Consider the following 20,052-nt stretch of genomic DNA (forward strand, 5'->3'; position numbering starts at 1 on the left):
TTTAAGTAAAGACAATTGAAGAGCCACGTAGCGAAATCGCATGTAACCAAAAGAAATGCTTATGAGTTCTCGGAATAAGAGCTCCCTGCACGAGGACATTTCGCACGGAAAGTTCGCCCGGGAGTCAAGGCACTGTGAGGAATATGGCACCTATCCATATTTTATTAACTTTTATATAAAAATTTTATGTAAAACCCCTTTTTTTCGAAATATCTCGTGCGCGTTTTAAGATTTTGCTTTCCTTTTTTGGTAATGTTAGATTTTCAGTTTCAGTGGGGAGACAAATTTTCGACAAAAAGTAGCCCTCTGAAGATATAGTGTACCCTACTGATCCACTGATCCATCGATCCATCGATCTACCGATCCATCGATCTACCGATCCATCGATCTACCGATCCATCGATCTACCGATCCATCGATCTACCGATCCATCGATCTACCGATCCATCGATCTACCGATCCATCGATCTACCGATCCATCTACTGATCCATCGATCTACCGATCCATCGACCTACTGATCCATCGATCTACCGATCTGGCGATCCATCGATCTAGTGATCCATTGATCTAGTGATCCATACTGATCTTTCATCGATCCATTGAACTACTGATCCATCGATCCATTGATCTTCTGATCCATTCATTAGCGATCAAGCGATCATCTGTCATAGATGCTGTGACGTCAGTTGTGAGGTTTTTACACCGAGGATAACCCAAATGGATGGATTTGTGTCCCTTGAAGTCATGGAAGATTATGATCTAAAAGAACTAACAGGAATTGGTACAAGTGGACCAGCTCGGAAGAAGAAAATAAAAGAGCGGCCGCCGCAGAAGGTGAATTAATTAAAGTGCTTTAAAACCTACCGCGTTGTTAAATTCAGAAAATAAGATTCAAGCACGTGGTGAAATTACTTTGTATTTGACTTAAGTTTGAGTTTGTACATGTAACTGAGAAATTGGAAAAAATGTATTTGTTTGTCAATTTTTTTGTTTATTTATTTTTTTATCATTACTCACCCTTAATTATTAAATGTAATAAATGGGAGAATTTTCAGCAAATTTTATGGATGAAGTCTCCTGTGCATCATCCAATCTTAGAAAATACATGTATGTCATAAATGTATGTTTGTGCTGTCTATACTGACACAAAATTGAGGGTTGTCCATTACATTCAAATTGGGTTGAATCATTTATTTATCGACCCACCAGAAGTTATATTAAAGTTAACATGGCCACCAGGTGGACAATCAGACAGGGTTTGATGCTACTCTGGTTTAAGGATTTAATGAATGTAACCAAAGAAGCTATAATTCATAGACCCAAAATTTCAACACTCCTGTTTAGTGCCTTCATCAGAGGTGATCCAAATGCTGCAACAAGAGGTCCTTTTATACCATCACTACTTAGCTGCCTTTTTTTCTGATGAGGTGTAAATAGGCGTCAGGTCATAAACCTACCCACACAGAGAAATGCTTTCGATTCTCACCACCCTATTTGCCATAAAAAGTCTGTAGCCAAAACTTTACTCAGGAGGGCTGACTGTCTACCATCTTCACTCAATTCGAAGGCTGAGGAGAGGAAATATGTTTCAAATGTCCAAAAGGCAAATGGCCATACAAAGACTCCTCTCCGTAACTACCAAAAACCAGTTACAACTAGTAGCACTCCTGATGAAAGGGAACCAGCAACTGGTTTTGCTGTTATTCCTTACATTCAGGGTGTTATGGAACCCATTAAGAGAATATTGAATAGCCACAACATTAAAGTTGCTCAAAAACCTTCTCTGACTTCGGGGTATATTTTTGCTAAACCTAAGGATCCTGTCACAAAAGAACAACAAACTGATGCCATTTATTCTATTCCTTGCAATGACTGTGACAACGAATACACTGGAAGACCAAACATCAGCTTGGTACACATTTAAAAGAACATCAAAAAGCAGCTTTTTTTTGCAAAAAAGAAAATTCAGCTTTATTGGAGCACACATACCTAAATAACCATACAATTGGGGGGATAATTCTAAAATTATCACCACTAATCGGCATTACCACCAGCGCCTTTGTTTGGAAGCCTGGCATATTAACTCCACCTGCGCTCCTTTAATGATGATGGCGGCTTACTTCCTGACACCTATTTACACCTTGTCAGAAAAAAAGGTAGCTAATTAGGGATGGTATAACAGGACCTTTTGTTGCAGCGTTTAGATCACCCCTGATGAAGGCACTAGATAGGAGTGTCAAAATGTTGGGTCTATTAATTGTAACTTCTGCAGTTACATTCATTAAATCTTTAAACCAGAGTTACATCAAACCATGTCCCACCAGAAGTTAATTGGCAGTTAAGTCATCTTGTGATACTGAAAATCTGAATGAACCATCCCATGGCCATGTAAGGTGGAAATGTCCTACTAAAAGTCAAATTTCATGACACTTAATAAATAATCCTCAACCTGTTCCAAGGCAAGGTTGAAAATGTTGTTCAATCAACTCAATTCAACTCAAATGGAATTACTTGACTCCTGAGTTAGATTGGGTGTGTTTGATATCAGAAACCAAACAAACTAAAGATAACTGCTAGTCGTACCTTAAATGAAAAAAAACAAACAAACGAACAAAAGGAAACAACAGCAACAACAACAGTAACACTCTCCACAAGAACTACATGAAAATACATCAAGTCATCAGAATCATTTTGAGAGCAATTTGTCCTTAATTTTTCAAAGACAGCAGACTGCACTGGCCCAAGGGATCATGCATTTTTTCAGTCTTTACACATACATGTAAAATTATTTGTATTTAAGGATACAGGCTTTTTTTTGGTTTTCTCTAAAATTTTGGCTCACAGAAAAAAAAATATATACAAAAAAGCTACACAGTATTCTCCTTTGATTTTATATCTTCAGGATAATCAGGAACAAACAGATACCACACCACTCACACAACTTGAAAAAAGCACAAAGAATGACCAACAGACAAAAGGAAAAAAGAAGAGGAAAAAGAAAAACAAGGCCCAAAGTAAAGCCCAGTCAGAAGAGCAAAACAGAGTAGAAATGGTCACTGACAATAGACTGGAGGAAGATCCTCCAGGTAAGAATTACTTTCTGGAATTATGGATGGGAAATGCACCAAACAAAGTACAATTTTTTACTCCTATGATTGCACATGAAATGTTCAATAAACAAGAGAATCAGGCACATTTTGTGTAGATAATGTTGTGTTGACAAAGATATAATTTTCTATAAATTATGTAATTTTACCAATAAGTTGGTTATTATTATGATTGTTATTATTTATTAATAAAGTATTCATTGATTTAGATTATGTAACCTTTATTGACATATTTCATATTCAGCCAGGTACAAATAACTCATTGCATATATTGTGGTTCAATTTTATCCTTGGTTCAAATTTTAATTTCCTTTGTTTCAAACTCATTACCATACATTGCAATACCCAAAAAACAAAAACAAAACAAAATAAAATTTGAACCAAGGATAAAATTGAACCACAACACATTCAACTGTAATAATATGATATTTCCCACCAACACTACAGTATGAGGTTGAGATGCAGTCATTTTTTATTGTTCATTTTGAATGAACTAAACTGTAGAGCCCACGGCAGATGTGAGTGCTTGGGAAGTCCTTGGTGTTCCCAAAGAAGTTCAGAGAGGACTCAGTGAACAAAGTTTTACAACACCAACCCCTATACAGACTCTTTCCCTTCCACCTGCAATATTCCACCACAGGGACATCATTGGTGCAGCAGAAACAGTGAGTTGAATCAGAGCAGTTGGATTGGTGGAGGTCTCTTTTACCATATCCATTGTTTGTTTACTTGGTTCCACAACTTTTTTAAATAATTATTTTTATTTTTTTGAGAGGGAGAGAGAGAGTGGAAAAAATACTTTTTCAACATGTACATGTATTTACTATGATGTACACCTTGCTCATTTACATACAAGAAGACTTTCCCACACATTATAGCAAACAGTTTCTGTTACTTTAGAGCTGGTCTTTGACCTGAATTAATGTCTAAGTACTATGAGAGTGTTGAATAATTACAAATATGACTTTTGTTAAAGCACTCTTGAGGAGGGCCGTTGAGCTGAAAGTATGTGTATGGTGTACCTCTTGAAAGAACTCAGACTGACAGATTGAAAGTTAAATTTTAATCTCTTAAGAGATAATTTGATAGTTCTTCCCTCCTCTATAGTTGGTTGGCAGAATATACTTTATGCAAAAATGTGCATTACAATAACATTGCTGTAAGTTTCTTAGTTCCCATATCACACATTGGATAATGCTCTGAAATTGTCTGTTGAAGTTATGATAAAATCACTTGAGAGAAGTTTTGATTTCACGAATGGCTGGTTTTTAAGGAGGATGTTATTTAAGTGTATTAATTTTAAAATATGTTTTTACAAGGGTTCAGGTAAAACACTAGCCTTTGGGATTCCAATTCTCACCCACATCCTTGGCCAGAAGACCAGTCAAGAAGCAGGAGAAACTACAGAAAATGCTACTAACAATAATGCTACAGAAGCCACAGAAACTGGTACTGGAACATCCAAGCTCAAGAAACCACTCCTGGCGTTGATAATGACACCAACCAGAGAATTGGCTATACAAATAAAAAATCATCTCAAACAGGCTGCAAAACATACATCTTTAGAGGTAAACTTTATGTACTTAAGTTGACAATTTGGAAGTTACCTCCACAGTTAGATTCTGTTTTCCATTGTTAGAAACTCAATTATCACTTTATTTTTATTGGCACAAGTCAATTTTGTCTCGATAGCCTTTATTTAATACTATTTTTTTCAGTAGAGCAGAAGGCAAACCTATCTCTTGTTTGGGAAAGTGTTTTTTATATTTTCTTTTGGAAACATAAATTTGTAGCCTCAATAAGCTTAAGCAACTTAAATTGAAAATGAGTCAGCGCTGACATAAACATAAACTGTACAGGGCGTGTAGTTTTTTTTCCTGGTGGCCACTTGGCTCTTAAATTTTTCAAAGTGGTAGCCAGTTCGAAAAAAGTTGGTCGCCATTTTTAAAGACAAACAAAACCTATTTTTCTCCGCTGTCAGCGTTCTAGATAGACCCTCCAAAATTATGTTTGGAAAAAGATATTTTACGTGCCACAAAGTGGACACTGGGATGGATGATATACAACGTTCAAGCTCACCTGTTTTGGAAACAAACTTAACAAGGAAGTTTGTCGCGGATTTATCTTTACAAATCTTTTTAACTCATTCGCCAATTTGGCGACTAATTTTCAGGATTTGGTCACCAAAGAGAAAAATTTAATCGTATTGGCGCCTGTATTAGGCGCAATTTCACGCCTTTGTGGTATCATATTCTGGGCTGAAATATTTATGTTATCTTCGCCCCTTCATCAGCAAAGTATATAAAAACCCTTTTGTTCAGAGAATTACAATCCTACCCCTTATGATGTACCATTTACCCCCTACCCTCCCCTCCCTTGCCGCCCCTTCTAGTCCTGTTTCAACGTGTATCTTTTATCAGAGAAATACCCAGCAAGCAAAGTCCCTCAAAATTATTTGAATCAATAAACAATTGAAACTGAAATTTATTTTTCCAAGATTGTTGCTGTGGTTGGAGGAATGGCACCTCAAAAACAACAGAGACTTTTAAACAAGTATCCTGAGATAATAGTAGCCACCCCGGGAAGACTGTGGGATTTGATTTCTGAGGTAGGTACCTCATGTATCATAAGTTGTACTTATTCACTTTCTTTTAGAGATCTGAAACAGTCGACACACATTTGTACATGTAGGTATGTTTCTCTTGAGATCGGTTGACCTGTGTAGTTTTCAGCATAAAGTTGGATTTCCAATGTCGCGTAAGTTTTTCCGTGCGTAAAACGCCGTAAAAATAATAAGCACAGCTGTAAGCATTTTCCACTGCTATGTAAACATCATTACCTGGCGTGTTTTTTTTTTATTTCTTTTTTTTTCAATAACCAACAGTCAAATTGGAGTGTAGCCTCTTTATATCAAATGGATGATTCTAGAGATATCTGCTCGCGGCGTTTAATTTCAGGGTGAAGAGCATGTCTGCCGTTTGGAGCACTTGAGATATCTTGTGATTGACGAGGCAGACAGAATGGTGGAGCAAGGCCACTTTCAAGAATTATCTTCAATATTGGAGCTCATTCATAGAAAGAGGTACATACCGCATCTACATTAGCATATTTGCAATGGACTTCAATTTCCATTGAAGCTTTAATTTTTTCGGGCTTCTCCTTCTGAAATGGTTTTCTTGACAGCCAACCTGTAAGCTGAGGCAAATGACTCTCTTTTCATAAAATTTTAATTTTAGTGTTTCTTTTTCGCAGTGATAATGATGAAGATGAGGGAACTGCAAAGCGAAGACATCTACAGAAGTTTATTTTCTCTGCAACTTTAACTCTTCCAAAGTCGTTTAAGAGGAAAGGAAAAGAAAAGAAGATCACAAGTGAAGAAGGCTTAGGTAAATCACGGCTTATTTGACTCAGAGTAATACAAGCTAGAGATAGTATCAACGTATTTTATCAGCTATTACTTAAGGAATGAAATGATTTAAACTATCCATCATTTAAAACCCGAAAATTTGCGGCTTTATCAAGTGTGTCCAAGCTTTTATTGTGTTGTTTTTGCTTTTGTCTTTGTTATCTAACATCACAAGAACCGTTACTTAAACATGATTGAGTTGATCGGTTTGTGTTCTTCCGTTAACAGCAATACTCTTTGCATTTTACATTTTTAGTGTCACTGATGGACAAAGTTGGGCTGCAGAAGAACAGTTGTAAAATTATCAATGTCACCAACAAGAGAGGAACCGTAGAAACCCTGACGGAAGCAAAGATCTCATGTGCAATTGAAGAGAAGGTTTGTAGTAGTTGAGCTGACAAGGAAGCGAAACACTTCAAGATCCAGGATACACTTTTTATTACTTTTTATTATTGTTTTGAGCCAAATGCATCTACATGTTCACCGTACTGTCTAGGAACATGATCCACGGAGCCACAGAGGTGTACCAAGTGAAATCGAAGGAGAACTACGAAACATACAGTTGTTGTAAAAATCACCTCATTCAGATTTATTTGAATTTTCTTTCTAGGACCTATATCTCTACTATTTCCTCTCCCGGTACCCAGGCCGTACTTTGGTTTTCTCCAACACCGTGGACTGTGTGAGGAGACTGGGCTCTTTGTTTAGGCTACTGGACTTTGACCCGTGGGTTCTTCACGCCAGCATGCAACAAAGGCAAAGATTAAAGAATTTAGACAGGTCGGGTGAGAACTGAGTGAAATGGAAGAAACAAAAATACAAAAAACAATGAAACAAACGAAACAAACAAAAACACGAATAAAAACCAAAAAAAAACCCACGAAACAAAGGAAAACAATACAGCAAAACAGATCAAAGCAACAATTAGGAACCCAATTTGGTAGATAACGTGCTTTTTCCTGTTGCGTCTTTCACGTTCTTTATTCTGCAACTTGCTTTGCGCAAAACACGAGGCGACACGCGTGTTATGTGGCCTTGGATCAGAATCATCATGATCTTATTACTATTTTTTTTTCATCAAAACAGCGAGTTTAGTTTACGACCTGGCTGACCTATTAAACCAATCCTGATTGACAATGGAATTTCCTTTACATATAGACTATAACTGGATGGCCTTGACTGATTAAAACCCGCCCCTCTCCCCCCTCAGGGAATATTTAAAGCTGGATAGGACTTATTTTACACCAGCATGAAATTTTGGCTGATTTTTTTTCTTGCCTGTTAGATTTAAGCAAAGTGCGAGTGGCTTACTTCTGGCTACAGATGTTGCCGCGAGAGGTTTGGACATACCAGCTGTTGAGCATGTAATTCACTATCAAGTCCCGAAGGACCCTGATGTAAGTACGTGCAAGTATGTGTGTACGGTTGGTTAGCTTGTGTCGGTGGTTAGCCTGTGCCGTAGGCGGGAACGGAAGCGATTGCTTTTTGGCGGCAGTGCTTTCATTCTCTGCGGGACTCTACCTTGACAAAAGGCTTTGGGAGGCACGCTGCTTCAACCGACCATGCGTTGACCAAGGTGTGGGCTACAAGTCTCAACTGTAAGAGAAGCTCAACCAGAATGTGGATAGCAAAGTTCGAACGCAGTTGACGCCCGAATTCTTTCTCTAAATTTATGTTATTGTATCTCTTTACTTCTTTTTAAAACTTCATTTTCTAAATCTTTGTTTTGTTTCCGATTTGTGTATATGTGTGAGGTTCACCTACCGAAATCAAAACAATTCATTTCAGTTAATGATTTTTGATTTAGAAAAAAAATTGACTCTGTTCTCCAAATGCAATTTATATGGAAGGATCAGTTTGTTATCGTTTATCGTCCTCAGTTGTATCTCGTTTAATAATGAACTGTTGTGTAATGATGTAACCACAATGTAACTATATAAACTTTAGCGCAACCACCTCATGTGATCCTCTGTTCCTAAATTATTTCTCTGTGTTCGTTAACAGCTTTACATTCACCGCAGTGGACGGACAGCTAGAGCAAGCAGGGAAGGTCTGAGTGTCGTTCTTGTTGGCCCAGAAGAAATGGGATCATACAAGAAAATTATGAAGGCACTTAATGGAGGTGATGTGTCTTTATTATCTCCAACGTATCTCTTTAACAGTTAAACTCTAAAAGTTTATTTGGAAATCTCTCTCAGTTTAAGGTGCCATTCGTCTAAATTTCCTTTTTAGTTAGATAAATCTTTACGCCTCAACGTTAGTATGCATATTTTCCATGCATACTGTTCTTTATATATTTCTGAAGGTGTTAACATGGAGATTTCGTCTCACAATCAAGAGCTTCTTTAGTTGGTGATCATGTCCCCTATTCTCGTGACTTTAAAGGGAACCTGCAGTTTTAAAGCAAATACTGGTAAAAGGGCTCAAAATATATCAACTCAAGATATCTGGTCCTTAAAACCATACCTGTAACCTTGTTAATTTTTTTTTCCGCTTTCAAAACTGGCCTTCACGGCAAGTTCGAACTACCCGCGTTCGCCATCTTGTTAGGTACGCAAGGCATTTTGGGTTGATGACGTGTAATGGTTGCTCCGTTCTTTTGTATTTGGGTTATTGGGGTTTTCCTTAGCAAAATGGTTAATAGCGGAACATTCGAGTGCATAAGTCGGGTAAAAACCATGCAGGATACCAAGCTTCGCTTTGTTAGCTCGCCATAATACAATAGTTATTGACGTTCATGGATTCATGCCATTGGATGGACATTTCTTCCAAAAGATTTGCGTGTGCGTTCGGAGCATTTCGAGGACCATTGCCTCCATAGATCATACTTAATGCGAGTACGGATAGCTTTGTTAACAGGAGAATGATTGGATACCCATTTGATAACGAGGTTAGAGGATAATTTTAAGTACCCAATATCTTGTGTTTGATACATTTATAGCCTTTTAAGAAATGTTTACTTGGGTGTGACAGTCGTTAGGAGAAGTTGGAGGCTGGTCACTCTTATGGATCACAGGGTTAAGGAAATTTGTCATCGCACGAAGATGATACCCCTCTAGATGATAAATATTTCTTTCAGCTGCAACCAATATTTTAGAAGGAAAAGGTACATCGTAATCGTCTTTAGGAGTTTACTGGGCCCGACTACAATTTCAAAATCAGTTTGCCTTTTCTCCACACCATTTTTCATGAATTTTCTATGGAACTAACAAGGAGAATTTGTTTAACAATCAAGAGTTTCTTTAGATGGTCGTTCCCTGTATTCTCGTGACCTTTATGTTTGATTCAGGAGTGATGCTGTCAGAAGAAACTAGATGCTAGTCATGAATAGGCGTTTAAGGGTTAACTTACAGTCTCTCGTGTCGTTCGTTTGTTTGTTTCATTTTTTTGTTCAGATTTGTTTTCTTGATTTTGTTCTTTTTCAAATTTCGTGTTGCAGGAAACGAGCTAGACTCCTTTCCAGTTGATGTGTCTTTTATGTCCTCCATTAGGAAAATAATTTCTCTCGCCAAGCAAATTGACAAAGAAGAACACAAGTAGGTGAAGATGAAAAAAAAAAAAAGAAAGGAAAAGAGAAATATGGCAATTATCTTTTGGTTAGCCCTTCGTTTTTTATTTTGTTTGTTTGTCTTTTCGCGTAAGAAAAAGGCCCAAATTGATAATCGAGCTCGACAGCGCAGCATTTTTCGCACAAAGAATTGTTCACGCAGTTACGGATCTTCTCTCCTTCATTCTCAATTCCTTCCAACCCTCCCCCCCTCCCCTCCCTTTCTCTTTGTCTAAACTCCCCCTTTAATGAAAGCCATCGAACCATATTCACAGATTTAGGCGCAAAAAGTCAAGTAATGACTGGATACTTGCCTCTGCCAAAGCCATGGACATTGAAGTTGACGAAGATTTGTATCTTTTTCGATGAGATAATTCATACATTTATATGCACATTCTTCGCTCCTGTGTGCTATCACATGGTTTGGGACTAACTAGACTACCAGCTTCAACATCAGTCTTAGGCGGTTTGGGCTTGAATGCATTTATTGTCAGAAACATTTCAACGGAACGGGCGGAACTGGTGTTCTGGAACTATACTGTCTTGAAGGTTTGATGTCACATTTTATACATTGTCCTGTTCAGTTTATTTTCCTTAAAAGAGCTTTTAACAGACTTGAAGATCTCGAAGATCAGGGAGAAAGGAAAGAGCGACAAGTAAAGCTGAAGCAATTGAAAGGTAATCAACCTTTAGTTAAGGCAGACAATGGTTGTACTGACAGTCCCACCAAAAATAATGGATCTTGCAGGCTGATGATAACTTGTTCCCGTGGTTCTTACGTTTGAGTTCTACGTGAAAGGAAAGCATGAAAAGATAGTGAACAGTCTTGATTTCCAGCCTTGTGTGGGTTAGCGTTAGCTTAGCCTGAGTCGAGTGCTCCTTTCTTTTATTGGTAATTTTTTTATAGAATCTATATCAGTGCCGTTTTATTTTACAGTGGAACTCACTGGTTTGCTGAAGACACCTCTGATTCCTGCTGGTTTTAGTGGAAAGTACCCGACTAAAACTGGATCCCTTATGATGCCAGGGATCAAAGGTATTAAGTGAGTAGAGAAACAAGAGTATTTTGAGGGACAAAATGATGTGTTGCTAAACACATCGTTTTGTGATCTTTAGTGAGAGTATTATTAGTGATTTAACAGAGCTAGTGTCAACTGAGGCTCCTTTTATTTTGTTTTGTTTGGTTGTTTGTTTGTCTTTGATCTTCTCTTTTCCTGCTGCCATCCGTAGGTGGTCCACATGTTTTTTTTTTAATGAGATAACTGCTTTTTTCCATTCCTATTCATGTGCCAATTGTTTAAATGTTCGTTTTATTTCGGTATTCACAGCCGACACGAATTTAGAAGATAATGAAAAAGTGGCTGTTGAAGATGTAAGAAGAAAGAAAAGAAACAAGAAGTTGATTTGAGCAAGGTTGACTAGTCAGTGGTAGAATAAACTAAAATCTCGTCTTAAAGTCTTTGACCCCGATGCTATATGGATACAATTTAACTTGAAGCAATGGCGTTCATACATCTTCGGGGCACCACCCTTCAGACTCGCGGTATAATACGACTGGACAAAGCAACTAGTCACAGTCTGACAACACATGTCCACTTTGAGCATTTTCTTGATTTGTGATTTGAATTGATTTACAGATGTTTTGTTCTTTACTCAGTGGCCCGAATTTAAAAGTTAGGATTGTTTCAGTCACATATTGCCATTGGTCATATGAAGGTTTCAAGAATGGGTCGGAAAGGAACTGAAAACGCTGTTTTAAAGGGAAATCATTTTTCACATGCTTGACAAATGTTGTCCACAAACCTTTCGCTAGTTCATATATATAAAAAAATTTTAAAAAAATATGTAGATGTGCAGTAAGCAGGAGATTCAGTAAAAGCCGGTCTACCGCCGTTTGTTGAGCAGGGTCTCGTGTTTAGGTTTCACCTTACGCCTTTTCTGTCACATTCGCTTATTACATCATCGGCAGCTACTTAAATGTATTGAGACCCCAGAATGTGAGAGAAATCGTTGGAAGGCTGTACGAAGATTTTAATATTAAGAGGGCCAAACTACACGTACGTGTGCATGGCGTTACTTGAGGAGACGTGAAGAATAACCCTTTTCCAATAAATAAGTAATTTGCTGAGAAATCACTCTAAAGGCCTATTTACACGGTACGACTTTCTCGCATGCGACAAGCTTACGACAGGCCTACGACATGACTTAGGACAATTTACACGCGCACGACATTTTCACCTACGACATGCCAAAATCGCACGCAATTCCACTCGTTTCGGCCGCGGTCATTGTTTCAATAATTTGCAAGAGAAGGAAAAGAACCTCTTCCTCGCTCCACAGTGATATCATATTCTCTGTTTCCTCATCTGAGAATGTATTTTTCGCTTTGGAAGCAGTCTTCGACTTTCCGGAGGCGACTTCCTCCGCCATTTTGACGCAAGAAAATTTCACCTTCCTCCCCTACTCAGTAGAAATTTGTCACAAAATACGTCATTTTCTATCAATTTCGGCTACGATTGTCGCAGCGTTTTAAAACATGTTTTAAAATCCTACGAAATTTTTCGTGACGTGCACGACAGTCGAAAGCGAGTGGTAGGTTTGATTTACACGATACAATTCGTGTCGTAGGCCTGTCGTAAGCTTGTCGCATGCGACAAAGTCGTACAGTGTAAATAGGCCTTAAGACTCGTTCAAACTAAACTTCCCTTGAATCTTTGCCGTTTAGTTTATGCGTGAATGTTGTTTTGGTATCAATGCTATGAGAATATGTTACTATGTAAGTGTACCACTCCACACCCGGGTGAAATTTGCGACTTGACGTGAATACGCGCAGGGCTTAGTCGTATGTGAAATCTGATGACCCGATTCTACCTTGCCTATCTCGGTCCTGATGACCGATCAACATCCCAAACTGTAACCCAAGACTGGTGTGGTTAGGTGGCTTGATTTGTGATCTTAATTCCATTAGGACAACTAATCCACAAAGCACCATTTTTAACTTATGGCTCGGTCTACACTGTACGCTTTTATGAGCCGTGACGCTGTGCAGCATTGCCTTCCTTCTTTACGAGTTATTTCATTTCGAACGCAATTTGCATTGTCATGGTAAAGTGAATCTTTTTGTTTTGTTTTGTTTTGTTTCTTTTGAAGGCTCTACTTCCTCCATTCTGTCGAGTGCGGGCCAGATCTCAATTCCCAGACAGATGCTGGGTATCGCTAAGGTTTTTTATGACATGTTTGACAAACGGCATCCGAAATGAAAAGAAAAGTGCGAAAATGAGAGGCAACTAGATCTCTACACAATTCTTCATTCTAACACTTGCACATCAAGGCGGTAAAAATCTAAATTTTCTATGATAATGATTATATTTTATATTATAATATGTATTGCACCATTATGCGAGCCAAATGCTGCATGGAGACAAAACTTAGTGGATTACGTTCTGCAGAGTCGTAATCCATCGATCTGAATTCAATTAATTTGGCCTGCTAGTCACTGGACTTGTAATGAGCTTGCAAATGTTACAACTTGAATATAATAAAACCTATGAAGAGTTAACAATAATCCTCACACAGAACTTGCAAACTGGTAATGTTCTCTTACTTGGACAATCTGGTCTCTGATAGGCAGTTTAGTTACACTTCTTACGCTCTCATTATTCTTGATAGCAAATGATATTCTCGATAATGGATAAGTTATCATTCTCTTAAATGCGGCACGGAATTTCTTCTTAAGGTATATCAGGAGCCACGGGTTAACAACGCTGTTTGCATGTCCGCACCAATAGCATAACAGCATAAAATAATATGGCAGCGATTCCCGCACACTGAAGTCAATGGCCAAAATCATATGATACGCATGCGCTGGAAGCCAGCAAAGTGCAAAGGCAACAACGACAGCGATCGACATATGAATAACTTGACGCTTAGTAGTATGGGCCCGAGTTCTTGCGTGATTGTTGATGGCAATGCCCGGCAGTTTGTGCTTGTGCAGTGTGTGACAGACGTGTCCATAGAGAATGCACATGGTAACTAGGGGCAACAAGTAGATGGTGACTACGATATAAAGAAAGATACCTCTCAAAGCTGCTTGAGTCTCGCCAAACTGAGTAAACTTAAATTCTATCCTGGAGTTCTTAACTTTGATTGTGATCAACCATGGAGTCATCAGACACATTGAAGTGATCCAAATTGTGGGAACCAAGATCTTTTTGTTCCTAAAGCGAGGGAACTTTTGCATGGGAAGGACAATCCCGAAGAAGAAGTCAAAAGCCACGGCTGTTAGAGAGAAGACGGACGCTGTGACCGCCACGAAGAAAACAAACATGATGAGCTTGGCAAGTAATTCACCAAATGTTCCATCGATCCACAGATTATCCAAAATGATTAGTTCCATCGACTGAGGCATGACAACAGCTGTTACGAGTAGGTCGGCCACAGCGAGGTTGACGTACATGAAGCTTGTTAATCTTCTTGTTTCTGGCCTCTTGTACAGAATATAGATCACCAAAATGTTTCCAACTAAGGCCATTGAAATGATTGCAGCATATAAGATGGCGAGGGTGAGTTTAATTCTTGATGGATACGAGAATGGAGGCTGCGCCGTGGAGCCTGAATGATAATGAAGTACCATGGTTAAAGCAAACACAAAGGAAATAGGTCTGCAACGCGCCCGTACACCGAAAGGCGACACAGATAGTGACCATATGCAGTAATAATTATTGGAAAAACATCCATTAAACCCGAGCTTTCTCCATCATTGAAGAGTGCATCAATCATGTCATAAGGGGATATGCAATTGATAGAAGGAAAATGTCAAAGCTGTTTGTGCTTTGCGTTTTTCACAAGTATTGCAGCAGCAACAATGGTAGCGTTAGCTATTTTTAGGAAACTTTCAGGCGCTATTTGTGAAGGTGGCTTTCCTACCGTTATCAGCCTGCGAGGACGTCAACATTTTTGGATCTGCAGCTTCCTAGTCTCTACTGTTTGAAGAAGTCAGCATAATTTATCTGAATACTTGGTTGACGGGATAAGCTCAGCTCTTAAAAAGCTGAGTCTTTATTAAAAGCAACGTTGCGTTCTTTGAATATTGGGTCTGCCAGGAAAAAAAGTGAATTTCAGATTATCACCGTCAAAATTACAAAAATCTAGATATTTACCACAAAACGGCGCAGTTCAGCCAGCTTGCTTAACAGCCTCTTTCATTTTTTCATTTTTTTTTTTGGTTGTTGTTTTTTTGTCTTGTTTTGTTTTTGTTGTTTTTTATTGGTCAAAAATGTGCTGCACTTCTTTTCAGAACTAAAATTGTGTCAATCGGTTATTTCGATAATGAAGGAAAAACCTGAGATCCGAGATCAACGTACCAGCAAACAGCAATCGTGTGACACCGAAAGAAAAGCGGGTAAGTTTCGATTTCAAGACGTCAAGTCGAGGGATTTTTTTGTTCGTCATTTGCAGTACGTGTTAAACTTCGTCTTTTTTAATCATCGTAAACGAATTTTTAGATATTCTCTCTCCCTAAAAATAAATGATAGATAAAACAATAAAAAAAGTAAGAAAACTGCCTTTTAAAAAGACAAACCCCCCAAATATATGTGCTGAAAATCCTAAAGTAATTTCCTTAATTGCTAAGCTCGTAGTCTTTTCGCATCGAGATTTATTCCTCGCATGGAAGTGAACGATATAAAGTTTGGCTTTCTGTGCATCAACTGTTTATAACTGGTTACAAACCAGAGACGACGACAGCTTAGTTTAGAGAAATGAAAATTGAAAATAAAAACTTAGCTAAGAAACCTTACTCTTGAGGAAGCCATTTGTCACTCAAATTATCGAATGATGGAAGCGCGAATTTTGTGTCAACCTTTTTTTTCGTCATCTAAGTTATTTTAAAAGATGATTTCGGCGGATTAATTGCATAACGAGAGAAAAGATGATTAAAAACACCTGGGCAGTAACAGTAATAAAAAAGTAATCAATTTAATAAATAAAACAAGGTGTATCACCTTCACTTGTGCTATTGAGAACCTAGTTTGACGTTGTGATAGTAGTTCCTACAAGAGAAAACTAAGATTGACTAAAGAAAAAATGGGAAAGTGATTTTCTACCTTCAAAGATATCTTGATTCAATTATAATCCCGTATATGCAAGACTTCGCATTCCAAGTTTACATCTCGTCCCTTCGGCCGCTAACATGGCTAAAGCATTATCACTTAATAACAAGGACGTTTGTCCGGAGGGGCTTTGTTTTAGCAGTTTAGAGCAAAGTGCTCAGCGAGGCAAAGCGTGGTTCGTACCTTCGTCTCTTTGTTACGAGTATTTATTTTTCATTTCATTTGAAGGCCAACTTACTTTTAATTGTGGCGGGAAATTACGTTTCTCATGAAGCGTGTTAACAAACTCGAGGCGGTTGATATTCGAAGTTAGAGCAAAGGTCGATTTTTAGAAGAAGAGCCTCAAAGGAGGCAAAAAAAAGTAAAGAGCGGCGAAAGTTCCACTTTGCCCTTGAAAACAATGCTTTTCTCCAGCTAAATAACGCCGTTTAAGATGTCCGTCGTTTACTTTCCCGTTAAGGACAAATACATGTGAATGTCTTGATCGTCCTTGGGATGAGGCCAAGAAAAAAAAAATTGGAGGGCGGCTGTTAAAAAGGAATGGTTTCTGTAAGAGGTTCAACTGTATTGACTTTAATTCAAGCATGGAGGTTTTCGAGATGTTTCCTTCGCTTTCCTATGCCTGAAGCAATTTATGACTGCATTTGCATACAGTTGTATAGTTGAAGAATAGTGCAGTAAAAAAGCAATCGGCTGTGAAATAGAGAGGGTTAAGGAACAGCTCTTGCCGATACCAAACTTGTGACTAAAGGAGAACTTGGTTAGGAAGGATTTTGTAAACTAGTCAATTGAAAGGCTGGGGAGAGGGTAGGAAATTAGTAGATCTAGAATAGGTACAAATATTAAATGTACGTCAATGTCGTTTTAAGATTAAACTTAGTCGCTTAGATAAGCTTTGCAATGTACATTGGGATTCAGAAAAAAGCGAAAGCATGTCTTCTTTTGTTGTTATGCAAAAGTACGGAACTTGCCCTTTGAAAATTAAAAGAATTTAGGCCTAGTTGGGAGTGTGTAACATATACCTAGCGCAATGGATGTATCTGTTCCACTCGAGTTTTGAGCCCTGGTCACGTCAAATTTTGTTGTTGTTGTTTTTTTCCTTTTATCATTTTATCATTTATTATTTATCATGTTATCATTTTTTCCCTTTCCATTCACATTCTTCTTGAAAGGATATTTTAGATGTGTTCCGAGTAAAATACACGTGTGAACGTAGCGACGTAGCTTCTACATTCGAATCGATAGCAGATCAAAATACAGGGGTAATACCCAGAACAAACATCTACAAAACTAAAAATGAATTAAAATAAACCCGATTCGGATCGTTTACGATAGCTAGAGTCGGAGCTGAAGCAAATAACGGGAATTGAGGCGAGTCACAAGCGACGTTTCGAGTGTCTCATGATAGTCCGCCATTTTGAAAACCGTGGGGGGCTTGGGGAAAGGTTTCTGGACTTACCGACACCATAACGTGTGCGTACAGCCTTGCTGGAGGGAAGGCACAGTAGGCACAAAAACGCAGGTGGAGGGAATAATTTTCATGAAAGTTATGTATATTTTATGTACACTAGGTATATGTTTGAGTTCCGTACTGGTAAGTTCCAGAGCGCATTTTGAGATTCGACCGAGTAAAATTTCAGAACATTTCCAGACTGGGTTTGTATCTAGAAATATAAAACGAATTTCTTTCTGTATTTTCCCCTTTTTTCAGCTTTGTGCCTGTCCACCCCCCTCCCCTGTCCACCCCCTCTCCTCTCCACCATAGGTGATGACATTATTCTCGACCTGTTATAACAGCCGATTTGAACTTGTTGGTTTCATCTACCCTTTAAAATAAGCAGTTTTGCCTCTCCTTTTCTCTCATTTCCCCATCACGTTACTTAATTATTAGAGGATATTGTTAGCTTACATACGTCACGCAACGACTGGGATATGATGGAAACGTGACATGTTAAGAGTAAAAAATAGTTCACGGGCACTCGTGGTTGCAGGTCACTGATAGCAGAGTTTACATGGAAGAAAAATTATTTTAGGAATTAAACCACTGTATTACAAAAATTGTGAAGAATGGCCAATTACAAGAATCGATCGAGTGACGATAATATCACCGTGATCCCTGAAAAAAGACTGCTGCGCTTCTAGGAATATCAAGTGACGACACTAAAAGTATGACTCTGTCACAGAATGAGTTCCCATAGTTGATGCGAAAACGTTTCAGCGTATTTAACTCACTACGCGCCGTAACGGCGATGTCTGTCCGTTTTGGAGGAAAGTGCAAATCCGATCGGGTGAGGAGTATAAGCTCTCCTGAGCACTTCAACACAGCTGTCAATTATTATCTAGTTGAAGACGTTTTTTCTAACCTGTTGTTGGTTATATCCCCTGGAGTGTTTGATTTTTTCAAGAGTTGATCACACCCTTTGTGGATTGACCAAGGGTAGTTATGGCTGTAAAAGAAGAAAGCAGTTCTTTTGTGACATGAGATAAAAATTAAAAGTAACCTAGAGCACTCGCAGCTATTCCCATTGCCTTCGTTGGTAAATGTAAATCAGTCGTCAAAAAACATCTGGAACGATTCCGTAAGACCCACAGAAAAAAAACAAGAGAAAAAACAAACAATCTCTTAAGAGGAAATCTTGCATCGACTTACAGGATCAGAGCACAGTTACGAAGGAGTTTTATGACATTGCACTCTATATCACAGCGAGTTAATCTCAACAAAACACGAGATCTGATTGATTGAACTAAAATTAAAATTGACTATCGCGCCCCAGAATCTCTGGAAAACTGAACACAACGGGCGACAAACTACTTTGTAAACAATCATTTTTGTGAGAAAAAATGTCGATCCGCGATGGTTCATCAGATCAGTGAGGTTTCAAATACTTGAACTCCGGGTGATATGTATAGGCGGCCGTCACCGCTAAAAATACAGGCATAATAAATGGTTTGTAATAAATAGGAATGGTCTAATTGTCTTTTGGAGAACAGTTTATCTTATCCTAAGATATTTATTTAAAATACAAATAGACAAGTCAACTTGGATAAAATGAAATTTTTGAACAAAAAATGTTTTACACAGTCCAGAAACTGTGTGACCACCCTTGTTGAACTGGTTCAATAAAAACACGAGTGGCCAAGTGTTAACTGAAATGGTTCGTGACAAACGGTCAGCTAATTGTACTTTGGTTCAGTGCAAACGGTTCAGAGTAGTGTGAAATGGCTTAAGTTATCGGCAAATGGTTAATCGTAAGCCGCAATGGTTTAGTATCGCATCAATCTGCTCACCTTAAAGTGAAACAGTTTAGCATGACAACAAATGGTCTGGTACCACCCGAAAAGGTTTAGTGTTACAGCAGTTGGTTTACGCCAAAAATACAAAAGTAAAATGGACAAGTCAAGCTTGAAATGGAACAGTCTATGTGGGGTCTTACGTCACAACCCTACGATTTTTTTATAGTTTTTAGGCGCCCTTTAGCTGTAGTTTCGTCAAAACAATGGATCGCTTTATCACGTTTCCTAGCTATGGTTCTGACCTGTCTACACTGTAAATGTACTTTCGCGTAATATGATGCATTTAAACTGTGTTTTTGTCATTCCTTTTGTTTCAGATTCTTATTTTATCTTGAGGTAGTAAAATGGAGAATTCTTACCATGGTCACGCGTAACCATGGTGAGAATTCTCCATTTAAAGTACAGCAGTTTTCACTGTAAACTATATATCACTATATAGTTTTTAACTACATAGTAAAAAATATATTATTGTGAAATATAAGCTTGAGCTTTCTTTCATTTTCTCCAACTGATTATTAAGCTACTGAAAGTTCAGCAGCTCGAAAAAAACGATTTCATCCAAAATATCATTTACTTACTGATGTTGC

The 20,052-nt window shown here is 38.2% G+C and overlaps 2 protein-coding genes across 3 annotated transcripts; one reads left to right on the top strand and one right to left on the bottom strand.

Moving 5' to 3' along the window:
- The first annotated feature begins 725 nt into the window (after positions 1 to 725).
- On the top strand, positions 726 to 13,626 carry LOC131788377 (ATP-dependent RNA helicase DDX24-like). The gene is made up of 17 exons (XM_066174446.1): positions 726 to 835; positions 1,898 to 1,981; positions 2,901 to 3,087; positions 3,613 to 3,773; positions 4,428 to 4,676; positions 5,606 to 5,716; positions 6,066 to 6,190; positions 6,361 to 6,494; positions 6,771 to 6,892; positions 7,125 to 7,294; positions 7,800 to 7,911; positions 8,519 to 8,636; positions 9,954 to 10,050; positions 10,337 to 10,414; positions 10,675 to 10,739; positions 10,999 to 11,097; positions 13,212 to 13,626. The coding sequence occupies exons 1-17, from the start codon at positions 746 to 748 to the stop codon at positions 13,319 to 13,321; spliced, it is 2,112 nt and encodes a 703-aa protein (XP_066030543.1). The 5' UTR covers positions 726 to 745; the 3' UTR covers positions 13,322 to 13,626.
- On the bottom strand, positions 13,615 to 19,488 carry LOC131790128 (QRFP-like peptide receptor). 2 transcript variants are annotated; one of them, XM_066174440.1, is made up of 3 exons: positions 19,460 to 19,488; positions 18,535 to 18,618; positions 13,615 to 14,672 (listed from the first exon to the last, which is right to left on the bottom strand). In XM_066174440.1, exon 3 carries the CDS (start codon positions 14,590 to 14,592, stop codon positions 13,630 to 13,632), a length of 963 nt encoding a protein of 320 aa, XP_066030537.1. In that variant the 5' UTR covers positions 14,593 to 14,672; positions 18,535 to 18,618; positions 19,460 to 19,488; the 3' UTR covers positions 13,615 to 13,629. The 2 variants fall into 2 exon arrangements, with proteins under 2 accessions (XP_066030537.1, XP_066030536.1); XM_066174439.1 differs by lacking the exons at positions 18,535 to 18,618; positions 19,460 to 19,488 and adding an exon at positions 14,988 to 15,502.
- Positions 19,489 to 20,052: the final 564 nt, after the last annotated feature.

The sequence above is a fragment of the Pocillopora verrucosa genome, chromosome 11 (genome assembly GCF_036669915.1).
Source record: "Pocillopora verrucosa isolate sample1 chromosome 11, ASM3666991v2, whole genome shotgun sequence".
Lineage (NCBI taxonomy): Eukaryota > Metazoa > Cnidaria > Anthozoa > Scleractinia > Pocilloporidae > Pocillopora > Pocillopora verrucosa.